This window comes from Cetorhinus maximus, chromosome 15 (genome assembly GCF_964194155.1).
Source record: "Cetorhinus maximus chromosome 15, sCetMax3.hap1.1, whole genome shotgun sequence".
Lineage (NCBI taxonomy): Eukaryota > Metazoa > Chordata > Chondrichthyes > Lamniformes > Cetorhinidae > Cetorhinus > Cetorhinus maximus.
In genome coordinates this window covers 65,984,017-66,008,443 of record NC_135893.1, presented here as the reverse complement: position 1 = coordinate 66,008,443, position 24,427 = coordinate 65,984,017, and the positions used below count along the sequence as shown (strand labels likewise).

Below are 24,427 nucleotides of genomic sequence, written 5' to 3'. Positions count from 1 at the left end.
TATCGGAAAGTGACAAATATGACACCCTTATTCAAAAAAGGATGCAAGGGTTTTCTGAGTAACTGCAGGATAGCCAGTTTAATATCAAATGGTGGGTAAGATTTTAGAAACAATAATCAGGGAAAAAATCAGTAGGCACTTGGAGAGGTTTGAGTTAAATAAGGAGAGCCAGCATGGATTTCATAAAAGGCAGATCATGCTTGATTAATTTAATTGATTAATAGAGAAGGCTGACAAAGGGAAAGCAATAGTTGTCTATATGGATTTTTTTTAAGAGAAGTGCTTAACAAAGTTTGACAAAATTGAGGCACATGGAATAGGAGAGGCAGTGTCAACTCGGATAAAAAATTTGGCTTAAGGACTGAAAACAGCGAGTCATGGTAAATGTTTTTTTTCAGACTGCTGGATGATAAACATTGGTGTTCCCCAAGTTTCAGTGCTAGGAACATTGCTTTTTAAATATATACAAATGATTTGGATATTGGAATACAGAGTAATATTTCACAATTTGCTGATGATACCAAACTTGGAGGTGTGGCATTCAGTGAGGATGATACCAGTTGACCACAGCAGGTCGTAGATCAGTTTGCAGAGTGGGCAAATGAGTGGCGGATGGAATTTAATGCAGAGAAGTGTGAGGTAATGCATTTTGGCAGAAGGGACAGGGAGAGGCAATATAGACTTAATGGCACAGTTCTCAAGAGTATGTAGAGCAGAGGGACCTGGGTGTTCATGGCATTGATCTTTGAAGGTGGCAAGGCATATTGAGAACATGGCATTTCAGGCTTCATGAATAAAAACATTGAACACAAAGACAGGGAAATTATGCTGAATTTTTATAAAGCTCTGGTTAGGCCACAGCTAGAGTACTGTGCCCACTTCTGGTCACCACACTTTAAAAAGGATGGGCAAGTCCTTTAGAGGTTGTAGAGGAGATTGCCAGAATGGTTCCAGGGATGAGGGATTTTAGTTCTGAGCTTAGATTGGAGCAGCTGGGGTGGTTCTCCTTGGAGCAAAGGAGATTGAGGGTGATTTGATACAGGTGTACACGATTATGATGGGTTTAGATAGGCAGACAAGCAAAGCTGTTTGCATTAGCTGATGGTATATGAACTAGTGGACACATATTTAGGTTTAGGGCACGAAATGCGGGGGTGAGTGCGCAGAAGTTCTGTTTTACAAAGCAAGTGGGAATGACCTGGAACTTGCTGCCACAAGAGTGGTGGAAGTGGAGACAAATGATTTCAAAAGGAAATTGAAGGGGAACTTGAGGGAAATAAACTTGCAGAACAATGGCAATAGAGCAAGAGAAGGGACTGATTGGATTGCCCTACAGAGATCTGATCTTGATGGACTGAATGGCCTTCTGTGCTGTAATGACTCCATGACTAGAATCACACAGAATCACAGAATTGTTACGGTGAAGAAGCAGGTCATTCGGCCCATTGTGTCTGTACCGGCTCTTCGAGTATTTTGACTTAGTACCAAACTCCTGCCTTTTCCTGTAACTCTGTATATTGGTTCTATTAAAATAATCATCCAGTGCCTCAGTCGAACCTGCCTCCACTACACTCCCGGGCAGTGCATTCCAAACCCTAGCTACTCGCTGTGTGACTGAACGTATAATTGGCTGCTTGGATAGCTTGATGACATCACTCCAACTCCATACTGGAAAATTCCCATTAAACAATGTTGCAATCAGTTGCAGTACTCTTGCATGGTGATAGAGGCTAAATTCTTGCCAGAGAGATCACTAAATCTCCCTGTGAGACTTAACTTCAAGGTCAGTGGCAAGCATCCTTACTTCACTGCTGACCGTAAACTCCGTATTATTGCCTCCAGTTCCAGTACAGGCACTGTACATTGCTGTACAGACAGTTTAGTCTGTTTTTTTCATAGAAGTCCCTCTCACTTTATTTTTAACTATCCTGTTCTATAACTCTATTTATTCCCTGGCCATTTTTGTTCTCCCTTAGTTTAGTCTGAACTATGCTTTCCTTTCCTGATTTGCGTACATTTAGACTTACATTTGCAGATGGCCCCCCCAAACTTTGTCTTACTAGTTTAAAGCCTCTGCAATCTCCCTATTTACTCTATCCTCCAGGACACTCGCCCCATCGTTGAAAGTCCTTCCTGTCCCAGTACTCCAGAAGGATAGAACTGGAGCCAACTTTTACAGATTTTTATATTTATTTACAGTTACGCATTACAAACATACACCACTTAACCCCAATCATCACAGCTTCAGTCTGTGTTTATTTACAGAGGCTCAAGTGAATCATCAGCTAATGTTGACCACCTGTGTATAATTAACTATTTAATATACAGTTAAATAGGGATGCTAGTGTCCAATTTAAAAGAACACCTCTTTCCCACTTCAACCGTTTAGTCATATGTTAATTCTCCTGATCTGTTGGTTTTTGCCTCTTTGCACATAGCTCAGGCAATAGTCCAGATATTTTTACCCTCGAGGTCCTACTTTTTAGTTTGCCTCCTAACTCCTGTTATTCCCTTGGCACAACGTTCTCCCTTTTTCTACCTATGTTGTTTGTCCCGACATGGACCATGATAACTGAATTTTCCCCCTCCCTTTTCAAATTCTCCACCTGCCACCTCTAGATATCCCTTACTTTGACACTGGGGAGGCAATATAAATTGTGATTCGTGTTCATAATTGTAACAATGCTAAATGTCCCTCTAATTATAGAAACTCCATCATGCCCACATTTTTATTCTTCCCATGGCAGTCTTCTGAGCCATGGTACCTTGGTCTGTCTTCGCCACATTTGTTCTCTTTGTCCTCACAGGTAGCAAGTACATTATACCTGCTAGGCAGATGTAGCATTTCTTGGACCATCTTCTCAACCTTAAGCCCCAGATACCTGGTCCTTTAACAATCATATTTCCTCCTTCCTGAACTCGTGCTTTCCTCTGGCGGTTGTCTGTTTCCTGTTTACAGAAATTCCTGCCCTTCTATCAGAGCCAGAGTCATTTTCTACATATAGATAGTCTCATTGTTCAAATGCTCTCACATACTGCAGCCCTGATACTTGGCCTGTCATCTCTAGAGCTCTTAATTTATTTATTGAAAGCCTGAATTAGGATTAGGTAAACTGTGTTTAAAAATAAAACTAAGAAGTGGGGATGTTTGCTGATGATTGAACGATGTTCAGCACCACTCTCGACTCCTCAGATACTGAAGCAATCTATGTCCATGTGCAGCAAGGTCTGGACAATATTCAGGCTTGGGCTGATAAGTGGCAAGTAACATGCATGCCACACAAGTGCCAGGCAATGACCATCTCCAACATGAAAGAATCTGACCATCTCCTCTTGACATTCAATGGCATTACCATCACTGAATCACTTGCTTTCAATTTCGTCGGGGGTTACCATTGACCAGAAACTGAGCTGGTCATATAATTACTGCAGCTACAAGAGCAGATCAGAGACTGTGAATTCTGTGGCAAGTAATTCACTCCTGACTCCCCAAAGCCTGTCCACCATCTACAAAGCACAAGTCAGGACTGTGATGGAATACTCTCCAGTTGCCTGGATGAGTGCAGCTCCCACAACATTCAAGAAGTTTGATACCATCCATGACAAAGCAGTCCGCTTGATTGGCACTCCAACTACCATCTTTTGCATTCACTCCCTCCACCACCGACACACTGTGACAGCAGTGTGGACCATTTACAAGATGCACTGGGGCAACTTCTTCGGCTGCTCCTTCCAAACCCGTGACCTCTAACCACCTAAAAGGACAAGGGCAGCAGATGCATGGGAACTCATCGCCTGTAAGTTCCCTCCAAGCCACACATCATCCTGACTTGGAACTATATCACCATTACACTGGGTCATAATTCTAGAACTTGTTTCCCAACAGCACTGTGGGTGTACTTACACCACATTGACTGAAGCGGCTCAAGAAGGCTGCCCACCACCACCACCTCAAGGGCGTGTCCACCCCCCAACCGTGAAAAAATAAATAATAAAAAAAAATTCTTACTATTTGCACACCTGAGAGAACAAAGAAACAATGTATAATGGGTGCGTAATAAACTCATCAAACTGTGATCTTGTGATGTCATTGGATCTGGGAGCTTATCCTAACTGATTGGATGCTGCTGGAAAATCTCACTTTTTAAAACCCAGTTTAGGTTCCTTAGTTTTTCATGTTTGGTCCTTGTATATACGTGATTACTTTTCAGTCTATTTTGAGGGTTATTTGGTTTTGTTTTTCACATACTAACTTGTGCTAAACGCTGACTCGAGCTTACACAAACCACAAGTGCTAAAGGCAACCTCCCCTTTCTGCACCGCATTAATCCTCTCACCAAATTCTAATCTTCCCATTCTGTTCACAATCCACCCAGTTAACATTGTGACCTGTGGTTGTGCCCTGTGCTGCATGGACCAACGACTGTTTGAAGTCAGGCAACTTCTTCAGAAGTAGCCTGGCCATTAAATATTTCACCTATTAAGTAGCTGTCATACAGTCGAGTGCGAATCCTTTTCAAATTGTCAAATGTCTTTATTTTCTGAGTCAGTTCCACAATTTGAACATAACTTTCGGAGGAACTATTGACGGAGTTGTGGATTGGGTGATTGAGCCCATGTTGGGTATTTTTTTGATGCTCAGTTCTGTTGTAAATTCATTGCACGTCTGGCATTTTAGTCAAGTCTAAAATTAAATGGGATGTACGTTTATAAACCTGGATTGGTATTCAAAAATATGTTTTTATAAGAATTAGAAGAAGAGAATGAAGTTGAAAGACTCAGCAACGAATTACTGCTTAAACTTAATGTTGAAGCAAGAATCAGAGAAACTATTGAAAGGGTTTAAAATGACTTGTGTACAGCAGCACAATAAACCAGGACTGTGTAGCTGTGACTAAGTTCTTTAAGTTATTTTCTGTTTCTCCCGTTTCCCTTTACTAACCTGCCCTTGGCAAGTAATATACCTCAGGTGAGAGAGCAGGTAGGCAATGTATTTGTAGCTTTTTGCTGCCTCACTGCTTGTTTATGTACTATATTTGGAATTCTCAGGTCATTGCAAAATGTTTCACAGGCAATTAATTGCTGTTGAAATGTAGTCACTTTTATTTCATAGATAAATGCAATAGGCAACCTTCAAACAAGAAGGTCCAACAAAAAGCAATTAGATACATGACCAGTTAGCCTTTTTTTGTGGGATAATTAAGGGGTAATTGTCAGCCAAGATGCAAGGGAACTTCCCTGTTCTTTGCATAGTGCCATGAAATCCTTTATGCCCCTGATTAAACAAATGGGACCACGATTTATTGTCTTATCGGAAAGACAGCACCTCACATAATATAGTGCTCCCTCATTATTGCACTGAAGTATGGCATTAACCCACAACCTTCTGACTTAGAAACTGACTGAAGTTGCAAGGAAATGAGCTAAAACAGCCCAAGGTGAATATCCCTTTAATCTGTATTTTTCCCTCCTCTTCCTCTGCAGTGGTACATATCTATATTCCACCCACTTGTCCTTTGCTATCATGCTGAAAATGAGAACTGACTATATGAGGAATTGGAACCTGCTTGTCCTTACTTTGCACAGTTCACTGCCTCTTATTTTTGTTATAGTTGCTGCATGCTGCTGTTAATCCTAGAGCACTAATTAAAAAGGATTTCAACTTTGCTATTGACACCACTGCCAATCGGTTTATCCTTCAATCCATTTAACAAAATGTATGCCTTGAAAATACTTTATTAGATTATAGGTTCATGATAGAACGTTAGATCTGAGGCTACTGAGTTCCTCTTGCAAAATAATGTGTATGTCTGTGTGTGTATATATATATTGGCATGAGTGTGCAGCTTTGTCTGAACGCTTAACTCTGGAATTGTTGTAAGTGAGCGAATTCATGGCAGTGAGGGAAGAGGTACCTTTCTGGCTTTTTACAAATAGGAGTGATCTAAGAGAGGAAGCTGGAGACAGCGAGACCTGAGCTTAAGCTTGGAGGCATTAATTAGATGAGCAGCTATGTGATTGGTGAGTTTTAAGTTTTTATTCTCTAAACTGTGGCAGTCATTTAAACTGGTACTGCAGAGATGTAAGCATTATGTTCCGTTTATTGCGTAACTGGTTAAACTCCATAATATAACTACGGATAATCCTTGAGTGATATTTCTAAATTTGAAATCTAATTAGTTAAATAATACACAATAAAGATGGCAGGGCAAGTGTTGTGTTGCAGCTGTAACATGTAGGTGAACATCATGTGCTCCACGGCAACCACAGCTGCATTATGTGTCTGCAGCTCTAGGAACTTCAACTGAGAGTTGTCGAGCTGGAGTCTGAGCTTTGGACACTGCGATGCGTCAGGGAGGGGGAAAGTTACCTGGATACTTTGTTCCAGGAAGTAGTTACACCCCTTAGGCAAGGTACTTTGGTTTGGTCTTTAGTCATGGACAGCAAGGTCTGGTTGTAAGAGAGACAGGTTTGGAAATCCAGAAATTAGCAATGGAGGAGTCTCAGCCCTTGCAGTTGTCAACAGGTTTGATGCTCTTGCAGCTTGTGTGGATGAGATCAGGGACTGCAGGGAAGATGAGTAAACTGACCACAGCACCATGGTGCAGGGAGCCATTCAAATGGGGGGAGTAAAAGGGAATGTAGCTGTAGTAAGGGGCAGTATAGTTAGGAGATAGAGACTGGTCTCTGTAGCTGAGAGCATGAGTTCCAAAGGCTGAGTTGCCTTTCCTCGGGGCTGGAGAAGAGCTAGGAGTGGGAGGGGAAGAATCCAGTTATCATGGCCCATGTGGATATCAACGACATAGGTAGGACTAAGAAAGAGGCTCTGCTGAAGGGAGTATGAGCAGCTAGGGACTAAATTTTAAAAAACAGAACCACAAAGGTAATAACCTCTGGATTACTACCTGAGCCATGAACAAATTGACATAGGGTAAAACAGATCAAAGAGTTCAATGCGTGGCTCAAAGATTGGTGTGGTTCTAATACTGGGGAAAGAGGAGCTTAACTGTTGGGATGGCCTTCACCTGAACTGTGCTTGGACCAGTGTCCTGGCAAATCGTATAACCAGGGCTGTAGAGAGAGATTTAAATAGTCGCAGTGGGGGTGTTGGTTGAGTTCACATGAGTGGAGATTTAGCAAGTTAAAGAGAATTGATAAGGCAGTAGTGCATGTTAGTGATATGGGTGATATAACTGTAGTGTGGCAAGAAGGGACAGAGAGTACAGCTATAAGAGTGCACCAACAAATAAGATCAGAGCCAGGAAAAATGGTAAAAAGACAGAATTAAAGGCTCTTTATCTGAATGCATGCAACATTTGTAACAAGATGAATGAATTGACAGCATAAGTAGAAATAAATGAGTATGATATGATAGCCATTGCAGAGACATGGTTGCAAAGTGACCACAGTAGGACTCGAATATTTAAAGGTATTTGACATTTTGGAAAGACATGAATAAAGGAAAAGGAAGTAGGGTAGCCCTGTTAATAAATGATGAGATCAGTACAGTAGTGAGAAATTATCTTGGTTCTGAAGATCAAGATACAGAATCAGTTTGAGTTGAGATAAGAAACAGCAAAGGAAGGAATTCACTGCTGGGAGTAGTTTATAGCACCACCAGCACCCCCCAACTTGCCGGAGCCAACCAGGGAACAGGCTGTTTTAGACCTAGTAATGTGTAATGGTTAACATGGAGGCCTATGGTTGCCAACACCCTCTTAGGGCATGATACCCGAAGAGAGGGAGAATGTGTAATGAGGTAGGATTAATTAATGATTTCATTTCATAGTAAAGGATCCTCCAGATAGAAGTAATTGTAACAGGATAGAATTGTGTCTTAAACTTAAATAAAGGAAATTACAAAGGTATGAAAACAGAGTTGGCTAAAGTGGACTGGGAAAATAGGTTAAAAGATAAGACGGTAGCAAAACAGTGGCAGATGTTTAAGGAGATATTTCATAACTCTCAACAAAGATATATTCCACTGAGAAAGAAGGAGGCAGCTTCAGTAACTAAGGAATTTATGGATAGTATCAAATTGAAAGAAGAGATGTACAATGCTGCAACGATTAGGGGTAGCCCAGAGGTTTGGGTAAATTTCAGAAACCAGAAAGGATGACTAAAATCATAGAGGGAGAAATTGGAGTATGAAAGAGAACTAGCAAGAAACGGACAGTAAAATTTTCTACAAGTACATATAAAGGAAAAGGGTAGCTAAAGTGTGTGTTGGTCCCTTAGAATGAGACTGGGGAATTAATAATGCGAAGCAAGGAAATGGCAGAGATTTTGAACAAGTATTTTGTATCTGCTTTCACAGTAGAAGACACAAAAAGCACCTCATGAATTGTAGAAAATTAGGGGGCAAAAGGGAGTAAGGGTTAAAAGAACCATGATCACTAGGGAAAAGAAAAAGGAAAACTAATGGGATTAAAAGCTGACAAGTCTTCTGGACCTGATGGCCTGCATCCTAGGGTCTTAAAAGGAGCGGCTGCAGACATAGTGGATGCAATGGTTGTAATCTTCCAAAACTCCCTAGGTTCTGGAAAGGTCCTAGTGGATTGGAAAAACGCACATGTAACAACACTGTTCAAGAAAGGAGAGAGACACAAAGAAGGAAAGAACTGCACCCAGTTGTACAGGGCATTGGTGAGACCACATCTAGAGTACTGTGTCTAGTTTTGGCCTCCTTATTTAAGAAAGGACATAATTGTATTAGAAGCAGTGCAGCGATTCCTGGTATGAAGAGGTGGTCTTATGAGCAAAGGTTGAACACGTTGGGCCTGTATCCATTGGAGTTTAGAAGAATGGGAAGTGATCTTATTGAAACATGTAAGATCCTGAGGGAACTTGACAGGGTAGATGCTGAGAGGATGTTTCTCCTTATGGGGGAATCTAGAACTAGGGGACACAGTTAAAAATGTGGGGTCTCCCATTCAAGACAGAGATGAGGATGAATTTCTTCACCCTCATCTTTGTGTTGAATTTCTTCTATCAGAGGATTGTTAGACTTTGGAATTCTCTACTCTGGAGAGTTGTGGAGGCTGGGTCATTGAATATACTCAAGGATAAGTTGGACAGATTTTTGATTGACAAGAGAGTCAAGGGTTCTGGGGCACAAGCAGGCAAGTGGAGTTAAGGGGGCAATTCTTATTATCTTAAATATATAAGTGTGTGTGTATATATGTATATATATATATATATATATATACACACACACAATATGTGTATACATGCGTACACACACACACACATATACATATCTATTAAACCTGATGATTTCAATAACAAATTTAATATCACAGTAATTTGCCTGTAATTTAAGCATTTAAACCCAGCAATCTGAATGGAAGCGCTGTTGGATATGTCAGTGATTTCCTTCAGAACTAAATTTATTGCATTCTTATTGTGCATCATAAGCATTATGGGGAAATAATGACTAAACCTTCTGCGGACTCACGAGTGTGATTCCCTGGACAGTGAGTTCCTTGAGCAGGTAACCTCAGGCAGGTCATCTGGGGGCAATGCTGAGTTGAATTTTTTATTCATTCATGGGATGTGGGTGTCACTGGCTAGGCCAGCATGTATTGCCCATCCTTAATTGCCCTTGTTCAGAGGGCATTTAAGAATTAACCACATTGCTGTGGGCTGGAGTCACATGTAGGCCAGACCAGGTAAGGACAGCGGATTTCCTTCTCTAATGGACATTAGTGAACCAGATAGGTTTTTACAACAATCGACAATGGACATTGTCATCGTTAGACTTTTAATTCCAGATTTTTACTGAATTCACATTCCACCATTCGAGCCCGGGTCCCCAGAGCATTACCTGGGTCTCTGGATTATTAGTCCAGTGACAATACCACGATGTCATCGCCTCCCCCTTAGTGCATTTACTTACGTAGGTTTAGAGTCCAAGCAGAACCCAGTGGGAAAAAAACTAAAGGTGATTACCAAGCTGAATAAGGTTCCACGGGTGCACGTCATTCTCTATTTCATGTGCAAACCTAATGAGTGAGTGTCAGCATTCACTTTACCAATTCGAACATTGATGTCTAGGCTTCGTATGACTGCCATGTGTGTATAATTTTCAGTGTAAGTTGCTGTATCTGGAGTGTGAATAATTGCATTTCCTTTCTGTGGCCCAGTTGTGTCTTTGGCAAAATGCCATACAGTTTGTTCAGGTTGATCGCAGTTAACACAGCATAATTGAAAGGGTGGACCTGGTACCTTCCTAATCTAGATTGCTCAGTTCAATTTAGAACAATGCCTTTACTTATTAAGTTATTTGGACAGTTGACCATAACTCTGTAAAATGTATTGCTCTTCTCATTTGGGGATGATGGCATAGTGGTCTTGTCACTGGACTGGTAATCTAGAGACCCAGGGTAATGCTCTGGGGACCTGGGTTTGAATCCCACCACGGCAGATGGTGGAATTTGAGTTCAATAAAAATATGGAATTTTAAGTCTAACGATGACCATGAAACCATTGTTGATTGTAGTAAAAACCCACTTCTTGCCTGGTCTGGCCTACGTGTGACTCTGGATCCACAATAATATAGGTTTACTCTTAAATGCAATTAGGGATGGGCAATAAATGCTGGCCTGGCCAGCGACGCCCACATCCTGTGAACAAACAAAAAAAAGTTCTGTAAATTTGTAATTTCTGTCAATGTGATTTTTAAATGTTTTGGAAATTGTGGCTTATCTCTTCCAATTTTGAAAACTGTAACCATCATAGATAATTTGGGAGTAGAGAACATACTTGAAAGCCATTGTTTCAAAGTGTAACTATCTGAATGTCTAAGTTGAACAGGTTGACCAAGTTGACCAGAATTTATGCTCACTTACTGAACATTAAATTACCTTATAATTTTGATTTTTCATAAATGACCGCTGATTCTGTTGCACAATAGTGATGGACCCAGGATACAGCTGAGTTTTCTTTCCCACAGGAAACTACAAGAGGTTCATGGGTCCTTTGCTTTTGAAAAGCACAGTGTATCAATATTAGTGCATGTACACGGACTGTTGGCTGATGCGCTCTGAAACTTGGATCATTGATTGCCTAGGCTTGGCTTTTGTTTCTCAGTACCTGGATGACCATCATTCTTCATTACTATGAACGTTGAGAACCTGTATTTCAGTGTATGCTTTTCCTTATGATTTTGTAAAGGCTCTTGAAGTGTTATTTTACGTTAAAAACAAATTGTTGATCAAAAGAAAAACCACTTAAACAATACTCCTGTAACACAAACATAGCTTGCTAATGGTTCTTCATATTGAGGGACCATAGAATACTCAAGGAAGAATGATGCCACGACCACATTGTTTTCTATATATTTCAAGGTAAGGCAGTGGCAATTTTGGTGTGCTGTTTATGCTTTTACACCAAATGTTAACCATGTGCAATCAACCGTATTTTTTCCGTGGCGTGTGGAATGTGTCTGACCTTATTTGTCTCCATTTATTGCAGAAGTAGAATGGCCAGTGTCAGCCTGCTGGCCAAAAATTATTTGATGTTACAATGTAAAATAGATTTTTGTTGATAAGTAAGTGAATGGAAATTTATTAATGCAGTAATAGCAAACCCTTCAGTGTAACTGAAGCCACAGCATTGACTGTATATATACAACCATATTTGGTCAATATTTCTAGATTGTAATATAGCTGAATAGTCAAAAGACTAGCAAAAATTTGAAATCGGTTTTAACCCCCTAAATTCCTATACAGGTCATATCTCTGATGTTTACTTTATGCCCTTCCAGGAGGGCCACTTTTCAGAGCTCTGAAGAAGAGTAATATGGACTTGAAACGTTAACTCTATTTCCCTCTCCCCGGATGCTGTCAGACTTGCTGAGTTTTTCCAGCATTTTCTGTTTTTATTTCAGATTTCCAGCATCCACAGTATTTTGCTTTTATGCTTTTTTATTTATCTTTTTATGAGTTGGTATCAAGGACTTGTGTCCGCTATTGAAGTAATCCTCTCAACAAAACTGTGAATCTTGTCCTTGTGCGAAAAAGCCAAAGACGAGAAAAGGTTGTTTCATCTAGTGAGCACTTCAGCTAACCCAGCCTAACATTCAACTACTTTTCAAAGCCCTTTTATGCTTCTGAGTCCACTCACTTAACTGTTGGATTCTTCCAAATTGTTATTGCTCTGTCGCTAATGATATTTTTGTGAAGTCAGTATAGAATTTACCTTGTGAAAACTTAGATGCATCTCATTTTGTACCACAGTCTTGATGTATCATGAAATAATATTCTAAATTCATCTTATTTATACTATTTATGAATGAGGCTCCCCTGAGACTTTAAATTTTTTCTAGAATGCTGTTGCATTGTGGCTAAATGGTTGTTTGATTGTATTCCATTGAAAGATGTTTGATATCATACATTTCAATTTAAAATGGTATATTTTTCAGAGTTTTTGGATTTTTAGTATAGGACTGTGATTATAATGCACATGGTAATTACAATTTTTATAGTGAACAGGAATTGTAAGGGTCAATGATTTACAGACAGCTCTGTTGAGCTGTGGAATGTAGAATAAACCTCAAGATTATACAACAATTTATGTTCAGAACATTCAAAAGTTTGTTGAATTACAGTGTACATAAATTTCCAAGATAAAGGAAGGGTATGATTGGCAAAATTAGTCATCAACAATGTTCAAATCCTGCTTTGTTTTGTGGTGCAACAGCCCTTGGAACTTGCATGAGGTAAGCTGATTATTGAAGAGAGACAGACGACTTGATTTCATAAAGATGCATGACAGATAGAAAACACACTAGGTTTTCAAGTTTTGTGCCATCTGTAAACACAATCAACAATATTTCAAAGAGTCTTAACTTGTTTCAAGATCCTGATACAGTACTGACATATTTGGAAATTGAATGTACATGTTGCCTTCTGATTAAATTTGGATCTCATTTCAAAAGATATTACAGTCTGATCTAACTAGGATTAGCTTGTTCTTTTCAATTATAATGTTCAATATCAAGCACTTCTAGAAACCAAATGGATTGTGAAAGAGAAATTTCACGTGTTAAATTTGTTGCTGTAGAGCGAGCATTTTTGGGAACATAATTTATTCGTAGACATTTTTTTTTCAGTGACCTGGGTATGGTACAGTTGTTACAATTATCAGTCTTTCATGATAATTCATGCGCATCATTTGTCACTGTTCAGTGTTAAATTATGTCATGATAGTGAAAGATGTTGTTCCAAGCATCTGATTTTGTTATGTTTCATTCATAATGTTATTCAGTATTGTCTCTCTCCTTTGCAGTTGTGGCCTTTTCTGTTGCCTACCACCAAAACAGACAGTTGCTTGGAGAGAAGGGACTGCTACCAGGAAAACTGTATTTGCAGAAGATTCAACATTATGCTGGGGGCAGAGTTGGTTTGGAGGCTTTTAGCTATGCGCCGACAATTCTGTGGTTGCTGGATTGGTCTGACATGGATGCACACGTTGACAATATTGCCTTGTTGGGAATGGGACTTTCATTGTTTGTACTACTTGCAGGATGCGCCAACATGATAATCATGCTTCTTTTGTGGATCTTCTATCACTCGTTGGTGAACCTTGGCCAAATCTGGTGAGTGGAGTGACTATAATATTGTATAGTTAAGAGTAGAAAAAGAAATTTTATCATGATTATTTGGTTAAATAATACTGTGTGTTACTTGGGGAATGCTCCTATCTTATAAGATAGTGTGTACTCTGATCAAACATGAGCAACACCGCAGGAGAGTTTTAAAAAGTTTTATCATTCATAGAAAATAACTTTTGTGTTTTACTTTGTATGAGATGGCAAGAAGCTGCAAGTGTGTAGTAAGAAAAGTTTTACAAGACCCTTGTTTTTGGTTTTGTTACTAGAACATTCAATTTAATTTCATATAGAACCTTAATATTACTGAGCTGTACTGATCTAGTTGGTTTTGCCTCGTAGGCCTTGAAGTAAAACATGAGATTGTGACAATAGATGTCATTCTGGTATAATGACTGCCTTAATTTGAGGGATTGTCAAGGTGTAAAACTACCACTATATACAGGCACTTTGGCAATATTGTACTTAATTAACCACTAACAAAATTATTTGTTTTAACTTGCGCAAAATAAAATACCACTATGCTTAAAGTATGGTTTTGAGATTAGGATATGTTATCAGATCATGGCCAAAGTGCCAATGGACACACTTGGTTTTCTTTGTTATTTAAGGGTGCATTCACATTGTAGCTACACTAGCAGTGTAAATGCAACCCAAATTTGGCATCAGAACTTGACTTGAAGCTGTATGAAACTCCCTGGAAGAGGTTGTCTAATTTCATTTTGCATTAAAGTCTGTTCGGGCTTTGGCACCCATATTGCATTCCAGACTAGATTTTCCAATGGGGGGCAAACCTCTTGGGAGTCATTAACATTTGGAGATGGCCTCCTCAGCCTACCTCTGGTGACTCTGGCCAAAGTTTGTGGAAAATGGAGGCTTGCTGCAGTTTTAGAGCTGTTTATAAAATTTTCCCCCAATTTGTTTCCTCGATTCTTCGGCCTATGCATGACTATGCTTAGCACAGGCCCTTGATAAGGTAATAGAGAGGATTGATGAAGAGAATGCAATTAATGTATTGTACTTAGATTTTCAAAAGATGTTTGATAAAGTATAAAGTAATAGGATTGTCAGCAAAGTTGAAGCTCATGGAATACAAGGGACTGTTGCAGCATAGTTACAAAATTGGCTGAGTCACAGGAAACAAAAATAGTGGTGAACGGTTGTTTTCTGACTGAAGGAAAACATAGACAGTGGGCTTTCCTAAGGGTCAGCACTAGGACCACTGCTTTTCTTGATCTGTATTAACAACTTGGACTTTGTTGTACAGGGTAGAATTACAACATTTTCAGAAGGCAAAACTTGGAAGTATTGTGAACTGTAAGGAGGATAGTGATAGATTTCAAGAGAAAATAGCCTGGTGGAACAGCAGGCAAGTGACAGATGAAATTTAATGCAGACAAGTGCGAATTGTTATGTTTTGGTAGGAAGACTGAGGAGAGGCAATATAAAACAAAAGATGAAAACCTAAAGTGGGTGCAGGAACAGAAAAACCTGGCGTATTTGTGCACAAATCGTTGAAGGTGGCAGGGTATGTTGAGAAAGTGGTTAATAAGAAATACAGGATCATGGGCTTTATAAATAGGGGCATAAGAGTATAAAAGCTAGGAAATTTTGATGAACATGTATAAAAAGACTAATTCAGCTGGAGTATTGTGTCCAGTTCTAGGAACCATACTTCAAAAGGATATGACGGCATTAGAGAGGGTGCAGAAAAGATTTAAGGAAATGGTTCCAGGGATGAGGGACTTCAGTTCCGTGGATAGGAGAAGCTGGGGTTGTTCTCCTTGGAGAGGGGAAAGCAGAGGAGATTTGGTTGAAGTGTATAAAATCAAGACTGGCCTGGACAGAACAGATAGAGAGAAACTGTTCCCATTGGTGGAAGGGTTGAGAACCAGCCACCTGCCATCCTACCCACCTCACCCAACTACCCATTCACTCACCTGTCACCCTGCCCACACACCGCCCTGCCCGCCCACTGCCCTGTTGGCCCCCTACCCCCGTACCCACCTTTTCACCGTAGCTTTTCAAAGAAGTTTTGGGACATTTAAACTTTTTACTTTCAGAATATGGCAGCTAGTGCCATAAGAAGGGGATGTGGTTTGTCTTCCCCTGATGCTCCAGCACTACAATGATGCTTTTCAAGGGTCTGTACACCTGAAATTTCTGGAGAAGCCAGGATCAGACGTCCCGGCCAGAAATGCGGAGCTCCAAAGTGGCGGACAAAGTAAAAGCAGAATGGCAATCTGACAGGGATTGTCACTCCTTGGAAGATTTGGGCCATTGTAACTAGACTCATGTAAATTTTCACTTCAAACAAACTTTATAGCTATTTGGCTTTAAATATTATAATGTCAGTATTTCCTCCCCCCTCCTTTTTATTTTGACATCATGGAGGGGGTGGAGGTAAAAACAAACCATATAACGAGTCACAAAAGGCTGGATTATATATCTGTTATCCTGTTTCATTACAACAAAATACAAAGTGGGCAGTTTAGAAGTTATGACCATGTACCATCTCTGGGAGCTGATGACTTTGAGTCTGAGATACAGGGTTGCAGTATGTGACTTAATTCATATCAGTCAGAAATGTGAAATGAGAGATCAGATATCAAGCTTTAGATTTTGAACTGCTAATTATAAATGTCTAATCTCTCGCTCTTTGTTGGGGCAATTTTGCAGTTTGAATCACCAGTGTTTCAATAGATTGATAAAGAGGCCAAACCTTTATGAGACTTGGCTTGGGAAAGGCCTCAGTCAGTACATTTTCTTCTATCATGCTTGCGTCATACGACCGTGACCTTATGAAGAAGATGGACATTTTTACTTTATTAAAAAACAGCATGGCATATGGACAACTTGCCTTGACCGAAGATGCAGTCCAGAGGTCAAATGACTTCTGTGATTTATGTACAGACGGGATTTAACTTATGCCTCTGGAATTTACAGCTCCTATTGGCTGGATATTTACAGAAACTCAAATGCAGTGGTCACCTCAGACTCAGTGTCTGCAAACTCGAAACCTAAGAAAGAGCTGTGAAGAAACCATTTTATCGCAAGCAGGTGTGAACGGCTGCCATCATTCCCCATAATGTGCTAATGGCTTATGCTATCAGATCATTTGTGTGGATAATGGAACTGTTGATTCTATGGTCACATAATCAAAACTGGCTTGAGGTAACTAATCTTATTATTCCAAGAGCACACCAGAACAAGTCAGTCTGGGACAGCTCAGGACAGAGGGGATCATCGTCTCCTCAGCAAGAAGAAAGGAACCCTGCCTAAACAGACAGACAATTCAGGCAGTGATAGGGCCTTGGTGAAATTGCAGCTGGAGCACTGTGCGTAGTTTTGGTCGCTATTTGAACATAGGGCATAATTGCCTTAGAAGCAGTTCAGAGAAAGCTCACATGACTCATTCCTGGAATGAAGGGCTTAATTTATGAAGAAAGGTTGAACAGGTTGGGCCTATACCCATTGAAGTTTAGAAGAATGAGAAGCGATTTTATTGAAAAATATAAGGTAAAAGCAAAACTGCGGACGTTGGAAATCTGAAATAAAAACAGAAAATGCTGGAAAGACCCAGCAGGCCTGGCAGCATCTGTGGAGAGAGAAACAGAGTTAATGTTTAGAGTCTAATATGACTTCTTCACAACTGGAACACATAAGATCCTGAGGGGAATTTATAGGGTAGATACTGGGAGGATGTTTCCTCTTGTAGGGGGAACACAGTTTAAAAATAAGAGAACTCCTTTTTAAGACAGAGATGAGGAGAAAATTTTCCTCACAGAGGGTTGTTAGTCTATGGAATTCTCTTCCCCAGAAGGCAGTGGAGACTTAGCCATTGAATTTATTCGAGCTGAGTTAGATTTTTGATAGACAAGGGAGTCCAGAGTCATGGGGGGCAGACAGGAAGGTGAAGTTGAGACCACAACCATATCAGCCGCGTTCTTATTGAATGGCGGAGCCGGCTCAAAGGGCCGAATAGCCTACTCCTGCTCCTAAGTCCTTTGTTCCTATTTGTTTCTTGTTATTCTGTTCTTCTAAGTGCAAGTGTCATCTCTAGAATTAATCTTTTCTTGTGTGTATGTGTCTTTGTGTTTGAGGGAATGAGTATTTCATCGCACTCACATTTTGGGCATTATGTAAATAAATGTTTATTCTTTCTTTTGTTTTAAATTTATCAGAAATCCTATTTATGTCTATCCTTTAAAGTCACAGCACTCAAAGTGTTTAAAACACTCCTTCTAAAAGTATACCTTGTTGCAATCAACTGGGAGGTGAGGAAAAAATGGATAAAGTTATCCTACCATCTCTCCCCATCCATAACATTCTCAGACTGGGTAGTGGCTCATTGTTTTTCTCTCTCCACAGATGCTGTCAGACCTGCTGAGTTTTCCCAGCATTTTCTGTTTTTGTTTCAGTGGCTCATTGTTGTCTGTTCAGGAGCTCTAGACATTTTGTGGTATTGTGATATACATGTACACAGGTGACAGATGGGTCTACATTTCTTGTTTTGGCCAAAATATTGAAATACTGAATAGTTTAATATTGTATTCTGACTTATATAATACTAACATCCAGTATGGTGTATTATTTTCATGTGTAAACAGCAAAGATGTGGGGGTCAAATCCACAATCAAAGAATTATGGCAGCACAGAAGGAGGCCATTCGGCCCATTGAATCTACTCCATTTCTCTGAATGAGCAATTCACCTAGTGCCATTTCCCCGCTTTCTCCCCGTAGCCCTGCACATTCTTTCTTTCTAGATTAAAAAAGCAGTAGCCTGGGGCTCTGGATTACTAGGCCAGTGATATTACCACTATGAGACTGTCTCCCCCCCAGCAATTTTTCTTCTTCTAATCTCCTCTCAACTTTCTCTTCCCTAAGGAGAACAACACCAAATCCTTCTCCATTCCCATACTACTATTTGATGATAAAACTGTTGTTCTCCCTTTGTTGCACAAATTCAAACTGATTTACTGGACCTCGAACTTAGAACCTACCATTTGCTGCAGCACAGCAATGATCTAGGAACTAAATGCTCTCTGATTTACCTTCCATTTTTATGGTGGGTAATTAATCACCTTGCCCCCCTAATAATCATCCTATGCAATACAATCTCTCAGTTAGGAACTTGTGGGCATGACGCCATTAGATTTCCTGGGGTCAGGCAGTTTAAATAAAGCGGGTGGGCAATTGAACAAGTAGCAATCCAGCTGGAAAATCCACTAGGTGGGGATGGGAATAATGATGGGCACCTGTCAGTGTTGGACAGTGTTACTGGGCACTGTTAAAATTCCCCCCCAACCTGTCTCAATAACATCATTAGTTTTGTCCTGATCCCTGGGGAATTTGGGATCTTTATTTCTGTAAACACAAAGCTTGCATTTATAAACCACTTTCTACTGTAGAAACATGCCCTCAGATGCTTCACAGAGGCGAGAGGGAACTAAATAGATATTGAGCCAAAGGAGGAGAGATTAAAGGGTGACCAAAGACTTGGGTTTTGGAAGGCTCCTGCTGCAATGCCACTCGCACTCATCCTTGAAAATATTTTAAACAACGGCTGCTTGGATTGAATAGCTGCAGATTTCTCTGTTTCAGCACTATTTTAGGGTGGCGAAAGTGTCAAATCTTGGCCTTTAAAGCTGATTCTTTAGTTGAGATTCTTTCATGTTAACACCATGTTGTAGGGCGTTGGATACCGTTTGGTAGGTCTTAATGAAGGCTTTGTAGGTTAACTTCTATGTACTTACTAACTACGAGCAAGCTAGGAGTTGTCTCCATGCTTTCTTGTGCACATGGCTCTGTCCAACACCCTAGGTGTGGGCCATGTGTTCCCTTGCATCACTGTGTGGACTCAGTCCCACGTTAACACTATATGTGCCAGTCTCTTATATTACAATCAGTTCCAGAAAAGATTTCAAAAGTGTGTGGGGTCAGTATGAGGGGCACAGTTGGTGGTGTGAGAAACAATGCTGTACATTTTACCTAGAACTGTTTAGAAATTACAATACACAAATGGATCATTCGACTCAACTAGTCTATTATCTAAATGCTACCTGAAAAATACAGGTGTTATATTGTTAGAATAGAGGAATTTACAGGTGGTTTTACAGATATGTAATACAATGCACATAGAATTATAGTGCAAGAGTGTTAAGTGTTCACATGTACACCCCATCCATTAGAAGTTTTGCCCAAAGGTAACTCAAGCCTATGAAAATCTAAATTCTTCAGTTTATCCTCTGCTTTTAGGGACTTTTATGGTTTAATGTCATTAAAGATTTTACTTGCATATAATACTTTGATAAATGTAGCCATGAAAACTGAATTAGCTGTCCAACTCTCACTGGTAGTATTCTTTACAAATCTAGATCTCTAACTGCTTTCTTGAGCAAAACTGAGGAATGTTTTTCTTAGTTAAAATATGCAACCCACATCATGTTGCACTTTATTCCATGACGAAACTAATTCTTATCAGATTAAAACACAGATTACATCGTGTTGAAGTGCAGTGCATGCACAATATTCTGCATTGTTTTGATGTGAAAAGTCATGTTTGTCACTGTGTGACTTCTGAGAAAGCTGAAAGATGATGTTTCATTCTGCTTGATTTTGTTCATTATTACTCATCCTGAAAACAGACTCTTTACAAATTTTGGTTTCTATTTTTGGTGACTTTTTAAAAAATGGAAAATCGCTGCTACTGGCTCAAGAGAGTAATTTTAAGGTGCTGTGTTTTCTTTCTGAATGCAACTTGGCATGTGCCATTGCTTGAAATTAATGAAAATCGTCAGTTAGACACACATTTTAGCATTTATCACATCTATATAACGGTAATAGAAATCTGTTAAGGAAGCAATTCAGCACTGTGCATACGTGCTGCAGTTCGTTCAAGCATAATTATTTTATTCATCAGTCATTCTGATATAGGTCACTGCATGGTCAAATAACACATTACCATGCTGTATGCCCAGGGACTTTACTGTTAACCCGTCTGAGTACATTTTAATTATTTTTAAACACTATCATATAAAGGACAGACACTGCTTAATTTCAGCTAGATAGTAATTTTCCAGGTTTTGCTTGCTCTTCCATTAAGTACCCCGTTTAGTTGGGAGGTTATGTATAGTCTCATGTGAAAATGATACACAATTGTCTTTGCCTGCTGCTGACATTATTCTTGGTAAGTACAACACATACAGTGAAATGAACTCCACTGAGCATGTTGCCTGTTCAACTTTAGTATGGTTGCCTTCCATATAGTTTAGCCCTTAATAAAATGATTTAATATTTTCCCTGTGTCTATCCTATTTCCTGTGGTGGAGGATTTGAGAACAAGGGGAAAGATTGAACAGGCTGGGGCTCTTTCTCTGGAAAAGAGAAGCCTGAAGGGTGAGCTGATAGATTATGAAATATTTTGATGCGGTAGATGTAGAGAAGATGTTTCCAGCTGTGGGCAGGACACAAACTAGGAGCCATAAAAATAAGATGGTAATAAATCGAATAGGGAATTCAGGAGAAACTTCTTTATGTGGAAAGTGGCTAGAAAGTAGAACTTTCTACCACAGGGAGTAGTTGTAGCATAGATGCATTTTAGGCAAAGCTAGATTAAGATCATAAGGGAAAAAGAAATAGAATGATATGTTGATGGAGTGAGATGAAGACTGGCGGGAGGAGGCTCATGTTGAGCATAAATACTCAACCTGATAGTCTGAAAAGCTTGTTTTGGTGCTGTAAATATTTTGTAAAACTTGAAAATTAAAGTTGGAGCTAGGTCCTTCAGGGGTAAAATCAGGAAGCACCTTTTCACACAAATGTGGCAGAATTTTGGAACTATCTTCACCTTCAAAGGCTGTGGATGCCATGTTAATTGGAGCTTCCTAGACTGATATTGATAGATTTTTGGTAGGTAAGATTATTAAGGGATATGGAGCAAAGGTGAGAAAATGGATTTAGAGATCAACCATGATCTAACAGAATGGTGGAGCAGGCTCAAGGTGCTGATTGGCCCACTCTTGATCATAATACTCCTATGGCCTACAAAATATGTAGCTTTCCATGCCTTTGTTTGAAAAGCAAAATTTAGTAAAATTTTTCATGCTTCACTCTTCAGGTTTCTTCTTCAACAGAACTGTGATTTTTTTTTCTGCTTTTCAGTAATGTTTATATTTCACAAAGTTAGTGCTGAAAGTTGATGAAGGCTGTGCATGAAATGCAATAAGCTATCACTTCTCTCTTCAAATGCTGACTGATTTTTGTATTTCCAGGATTTTATGCTTTTATTTCAAATTAACAGCATTTGCAGTTTTTTTCTTTTTAACCTAACCTCACTTTAGAATAATCTGCTGAGTCCTGAATTAACAAAACTCCTATGAGATGAAAGAGTGTGTACCATTTCATTCCAAAGTGATTTTGGCGGCAGCTGCTGCTGCTTGTAGTTACTCCTACTAGGAGATCTGCTGTCATGGTATGTCATGCTCATCTGTCTTGTGCCATCCTCACATGTCCACTGTAACTTGTCTGCAACAACTCTGTGACATCCATTATCCAATTATGCCTAGGGTGGCTCCTTTTCTGGCTTCCTACAACTTTAACCTCTAGATGAGAACTCTGTAGCTATTCAGTTCTGATCAAATGGCTAAACTACTGATGTTTTCTTTTCTGGATGCCACTTTTCAGAGTTTTTTTTCTTGCAATTTCAAGCACCTCTTCATTGGTCTGCACATCAACAGAAAAGCGCATATGCACTTTGGGAGATAGGTCCTAGTACAGTGTAATTTAAATATAAGTATTTTCTTTCCATGCAATAGCACAAAAACTTTGTTTCTGGAAAGCAGTTTGTAGAAGACTTAAAGTAACCTTGTATATAATGTAACAGCCCAGATTTTGTGATTTAAAAATAACAGCAGCTTCTAATATCTGTGCATGTGCAGTTAAACACAGAAATCAGAAAATTGCTTTCCAATTTGTCCTGCTGTTCCACAAGCTTTGCTGCACTGCTACTTTACTGCAAGATTTGGCAATCAAACAAATGAAGGGCAAGAAGTTGTGGTACTTGCCCACTATACACAGCAGAAAAAGTTATGGCTGTCCATTCAAGTGTAAGTGAATTTTTAACAGCGATGAGCTTTTTTAAAACTAGCAAACAATCTCTCTGGCTCTAAAAATTTACTTTAAAAAGTGTGGAGTCTAATACCTTCAGATTGAAATCATTTAATATATTAAATCATATAAAAAATGAAATAACTCTCTTTAAACATTTCTTCCTCTTCTATCTCTCTTTGAATTCCACCTTTTTTCCCTTTCTTCATCTTGCCATCACATCAGTTTGCAGTAAATTAAATATTATAACTTGTACTGCCTGGCTTAGCCTCCGCTTGTCTCAGCAAGGAGTCTTCAGTCTGATTGGTTGAAGAGATAAGCTGTTGTTTTCCCTATTCACACAGATCCAAAATTCCCTGTAGAGGACAACATGCTGCATTAGACTCCCCGTAAATTTCCATGCAAAGCTCGCAAAGTGTGTGGGCATCTGTAAGTGTAATGAATGGGGAGAAACATTCGCTCACCGCTGACTGAAATCTGGGCCAAAATTTGTGCACTTTAAATATCAGGGGAAATCATACTGTTCATGACACCCCTACAAGAATGGCTAAATTAAAATATCTCCCATTTGATATATATTGTTTAGAACAAATAACAGAATAGTGAATGACTGCAGCTCGCTCCCACTTGCACAAGTATATTGGCAAATGAAAATCAGAAGTAACTTAAACTGCTACTTCGCCATTTGGTATGTGAGATAGCCCTTTAAAATACAGGGGACAGAATAAACTGAAACCACAAATTTTCCCATGAAAATTGGTTTGATTTTATGCTCGCTGATAAGGCAGCAGCATATATTAAGGGCGGGAGGTCATTCACCAGCCTTCACCCCAACTCTAAAGCAAGAAAGCAATTTGAACCAGTTCTTCCTCATTGGAAACAAAGCTTTATTGGGAAGAGAGCAGCGGGTCAGATAATGTGCTGAAGTCTGTGGGTCAGTAGTAGTTGACAGCAACTGTAGGGTATGGGATTAAACTATAAACATTTTGTCTTGCGGATACTTTCTGTTTAATTGTCATTCCAAATTTTATTAAAACTTGAAAGAATGTCAATGTGATCTTTGTAGTCGTGCCACAAAACAAACCTGAAAAGAACAATTGAGATTAGTTTTATTTTAATTGTGTTTCTTTTAATGGCAAGGAAAAAGCAAAATATAGAGATACTTGAAACATATCTGCAATTCTGACTGGCATATGCATTTAGAGTTTGGCATTATCAGAGCTAAGGTGGTTCTGACGGCATCTTTAATGGTCTTTTTGAATACCTGCAATCATGGTATCTGCTGTGGTTCTTCAGTCTTCCTCCAAAATCTACATATCTTTAAAAACCAAGATTTTGGAATCTTATGATAAGTTCCCGACTTGCCTCATTTTCCGTTCTCTGTTTTGATTTCAGTTGTGATCTTGCAGTTTGGACATCTGTCCTTCATTTAGGCTCGTTCACAAAAAATGGACAATGTTTGTGTAGCATGAGAGTGCAGTTTCTGCACTTTTATGTTGTTGACGCATATTTCTGTCCTTTGAATGCTGCAGTTCCAACATCTGGTTTCTGCTACCAATTACAAACCTAGTACTGGTGCTGTTCCTGTTAGTGTATTGGATAATATTTAACTGTCCAAAAGGTAAATCTTTGGACAGGAAGGATATGGCAGTCACCTGAATCCTTTGTGTGCTTTTTATGCATCAGAAAGTACAATTCCTAGTTAT

General features: G+C 39.4%; 1 protein-coding gene across 2 annotated transcripts in view; it reads left to right on the top strand.

Moving 5' to 3' along the window:
• lmf1 (lipase maturation factor 1) overlaps window positions 1-24,427 on the top strand; it is a 615,052-nt gene that overhangs the window by 17,816 nt on the left and 572,809 nt on the right. The window contains exon 2 of one of the 2 annotated variants that reach the window (XM_078558576.1): window positions 13,291-13,600. The exons of the other annotated variant lie outside the window; for it this stretch is intronic. Within the exon in view, the coding sequence (XP_078414702.1) occupies window positions 13,291-13,600 (310 nt within the window). The remainder of the gene's footprint in view (window positions 1-13,290; window positions 13,601-24,427) is intronic. 2 annotated transcript variants of the gene reach the window in all.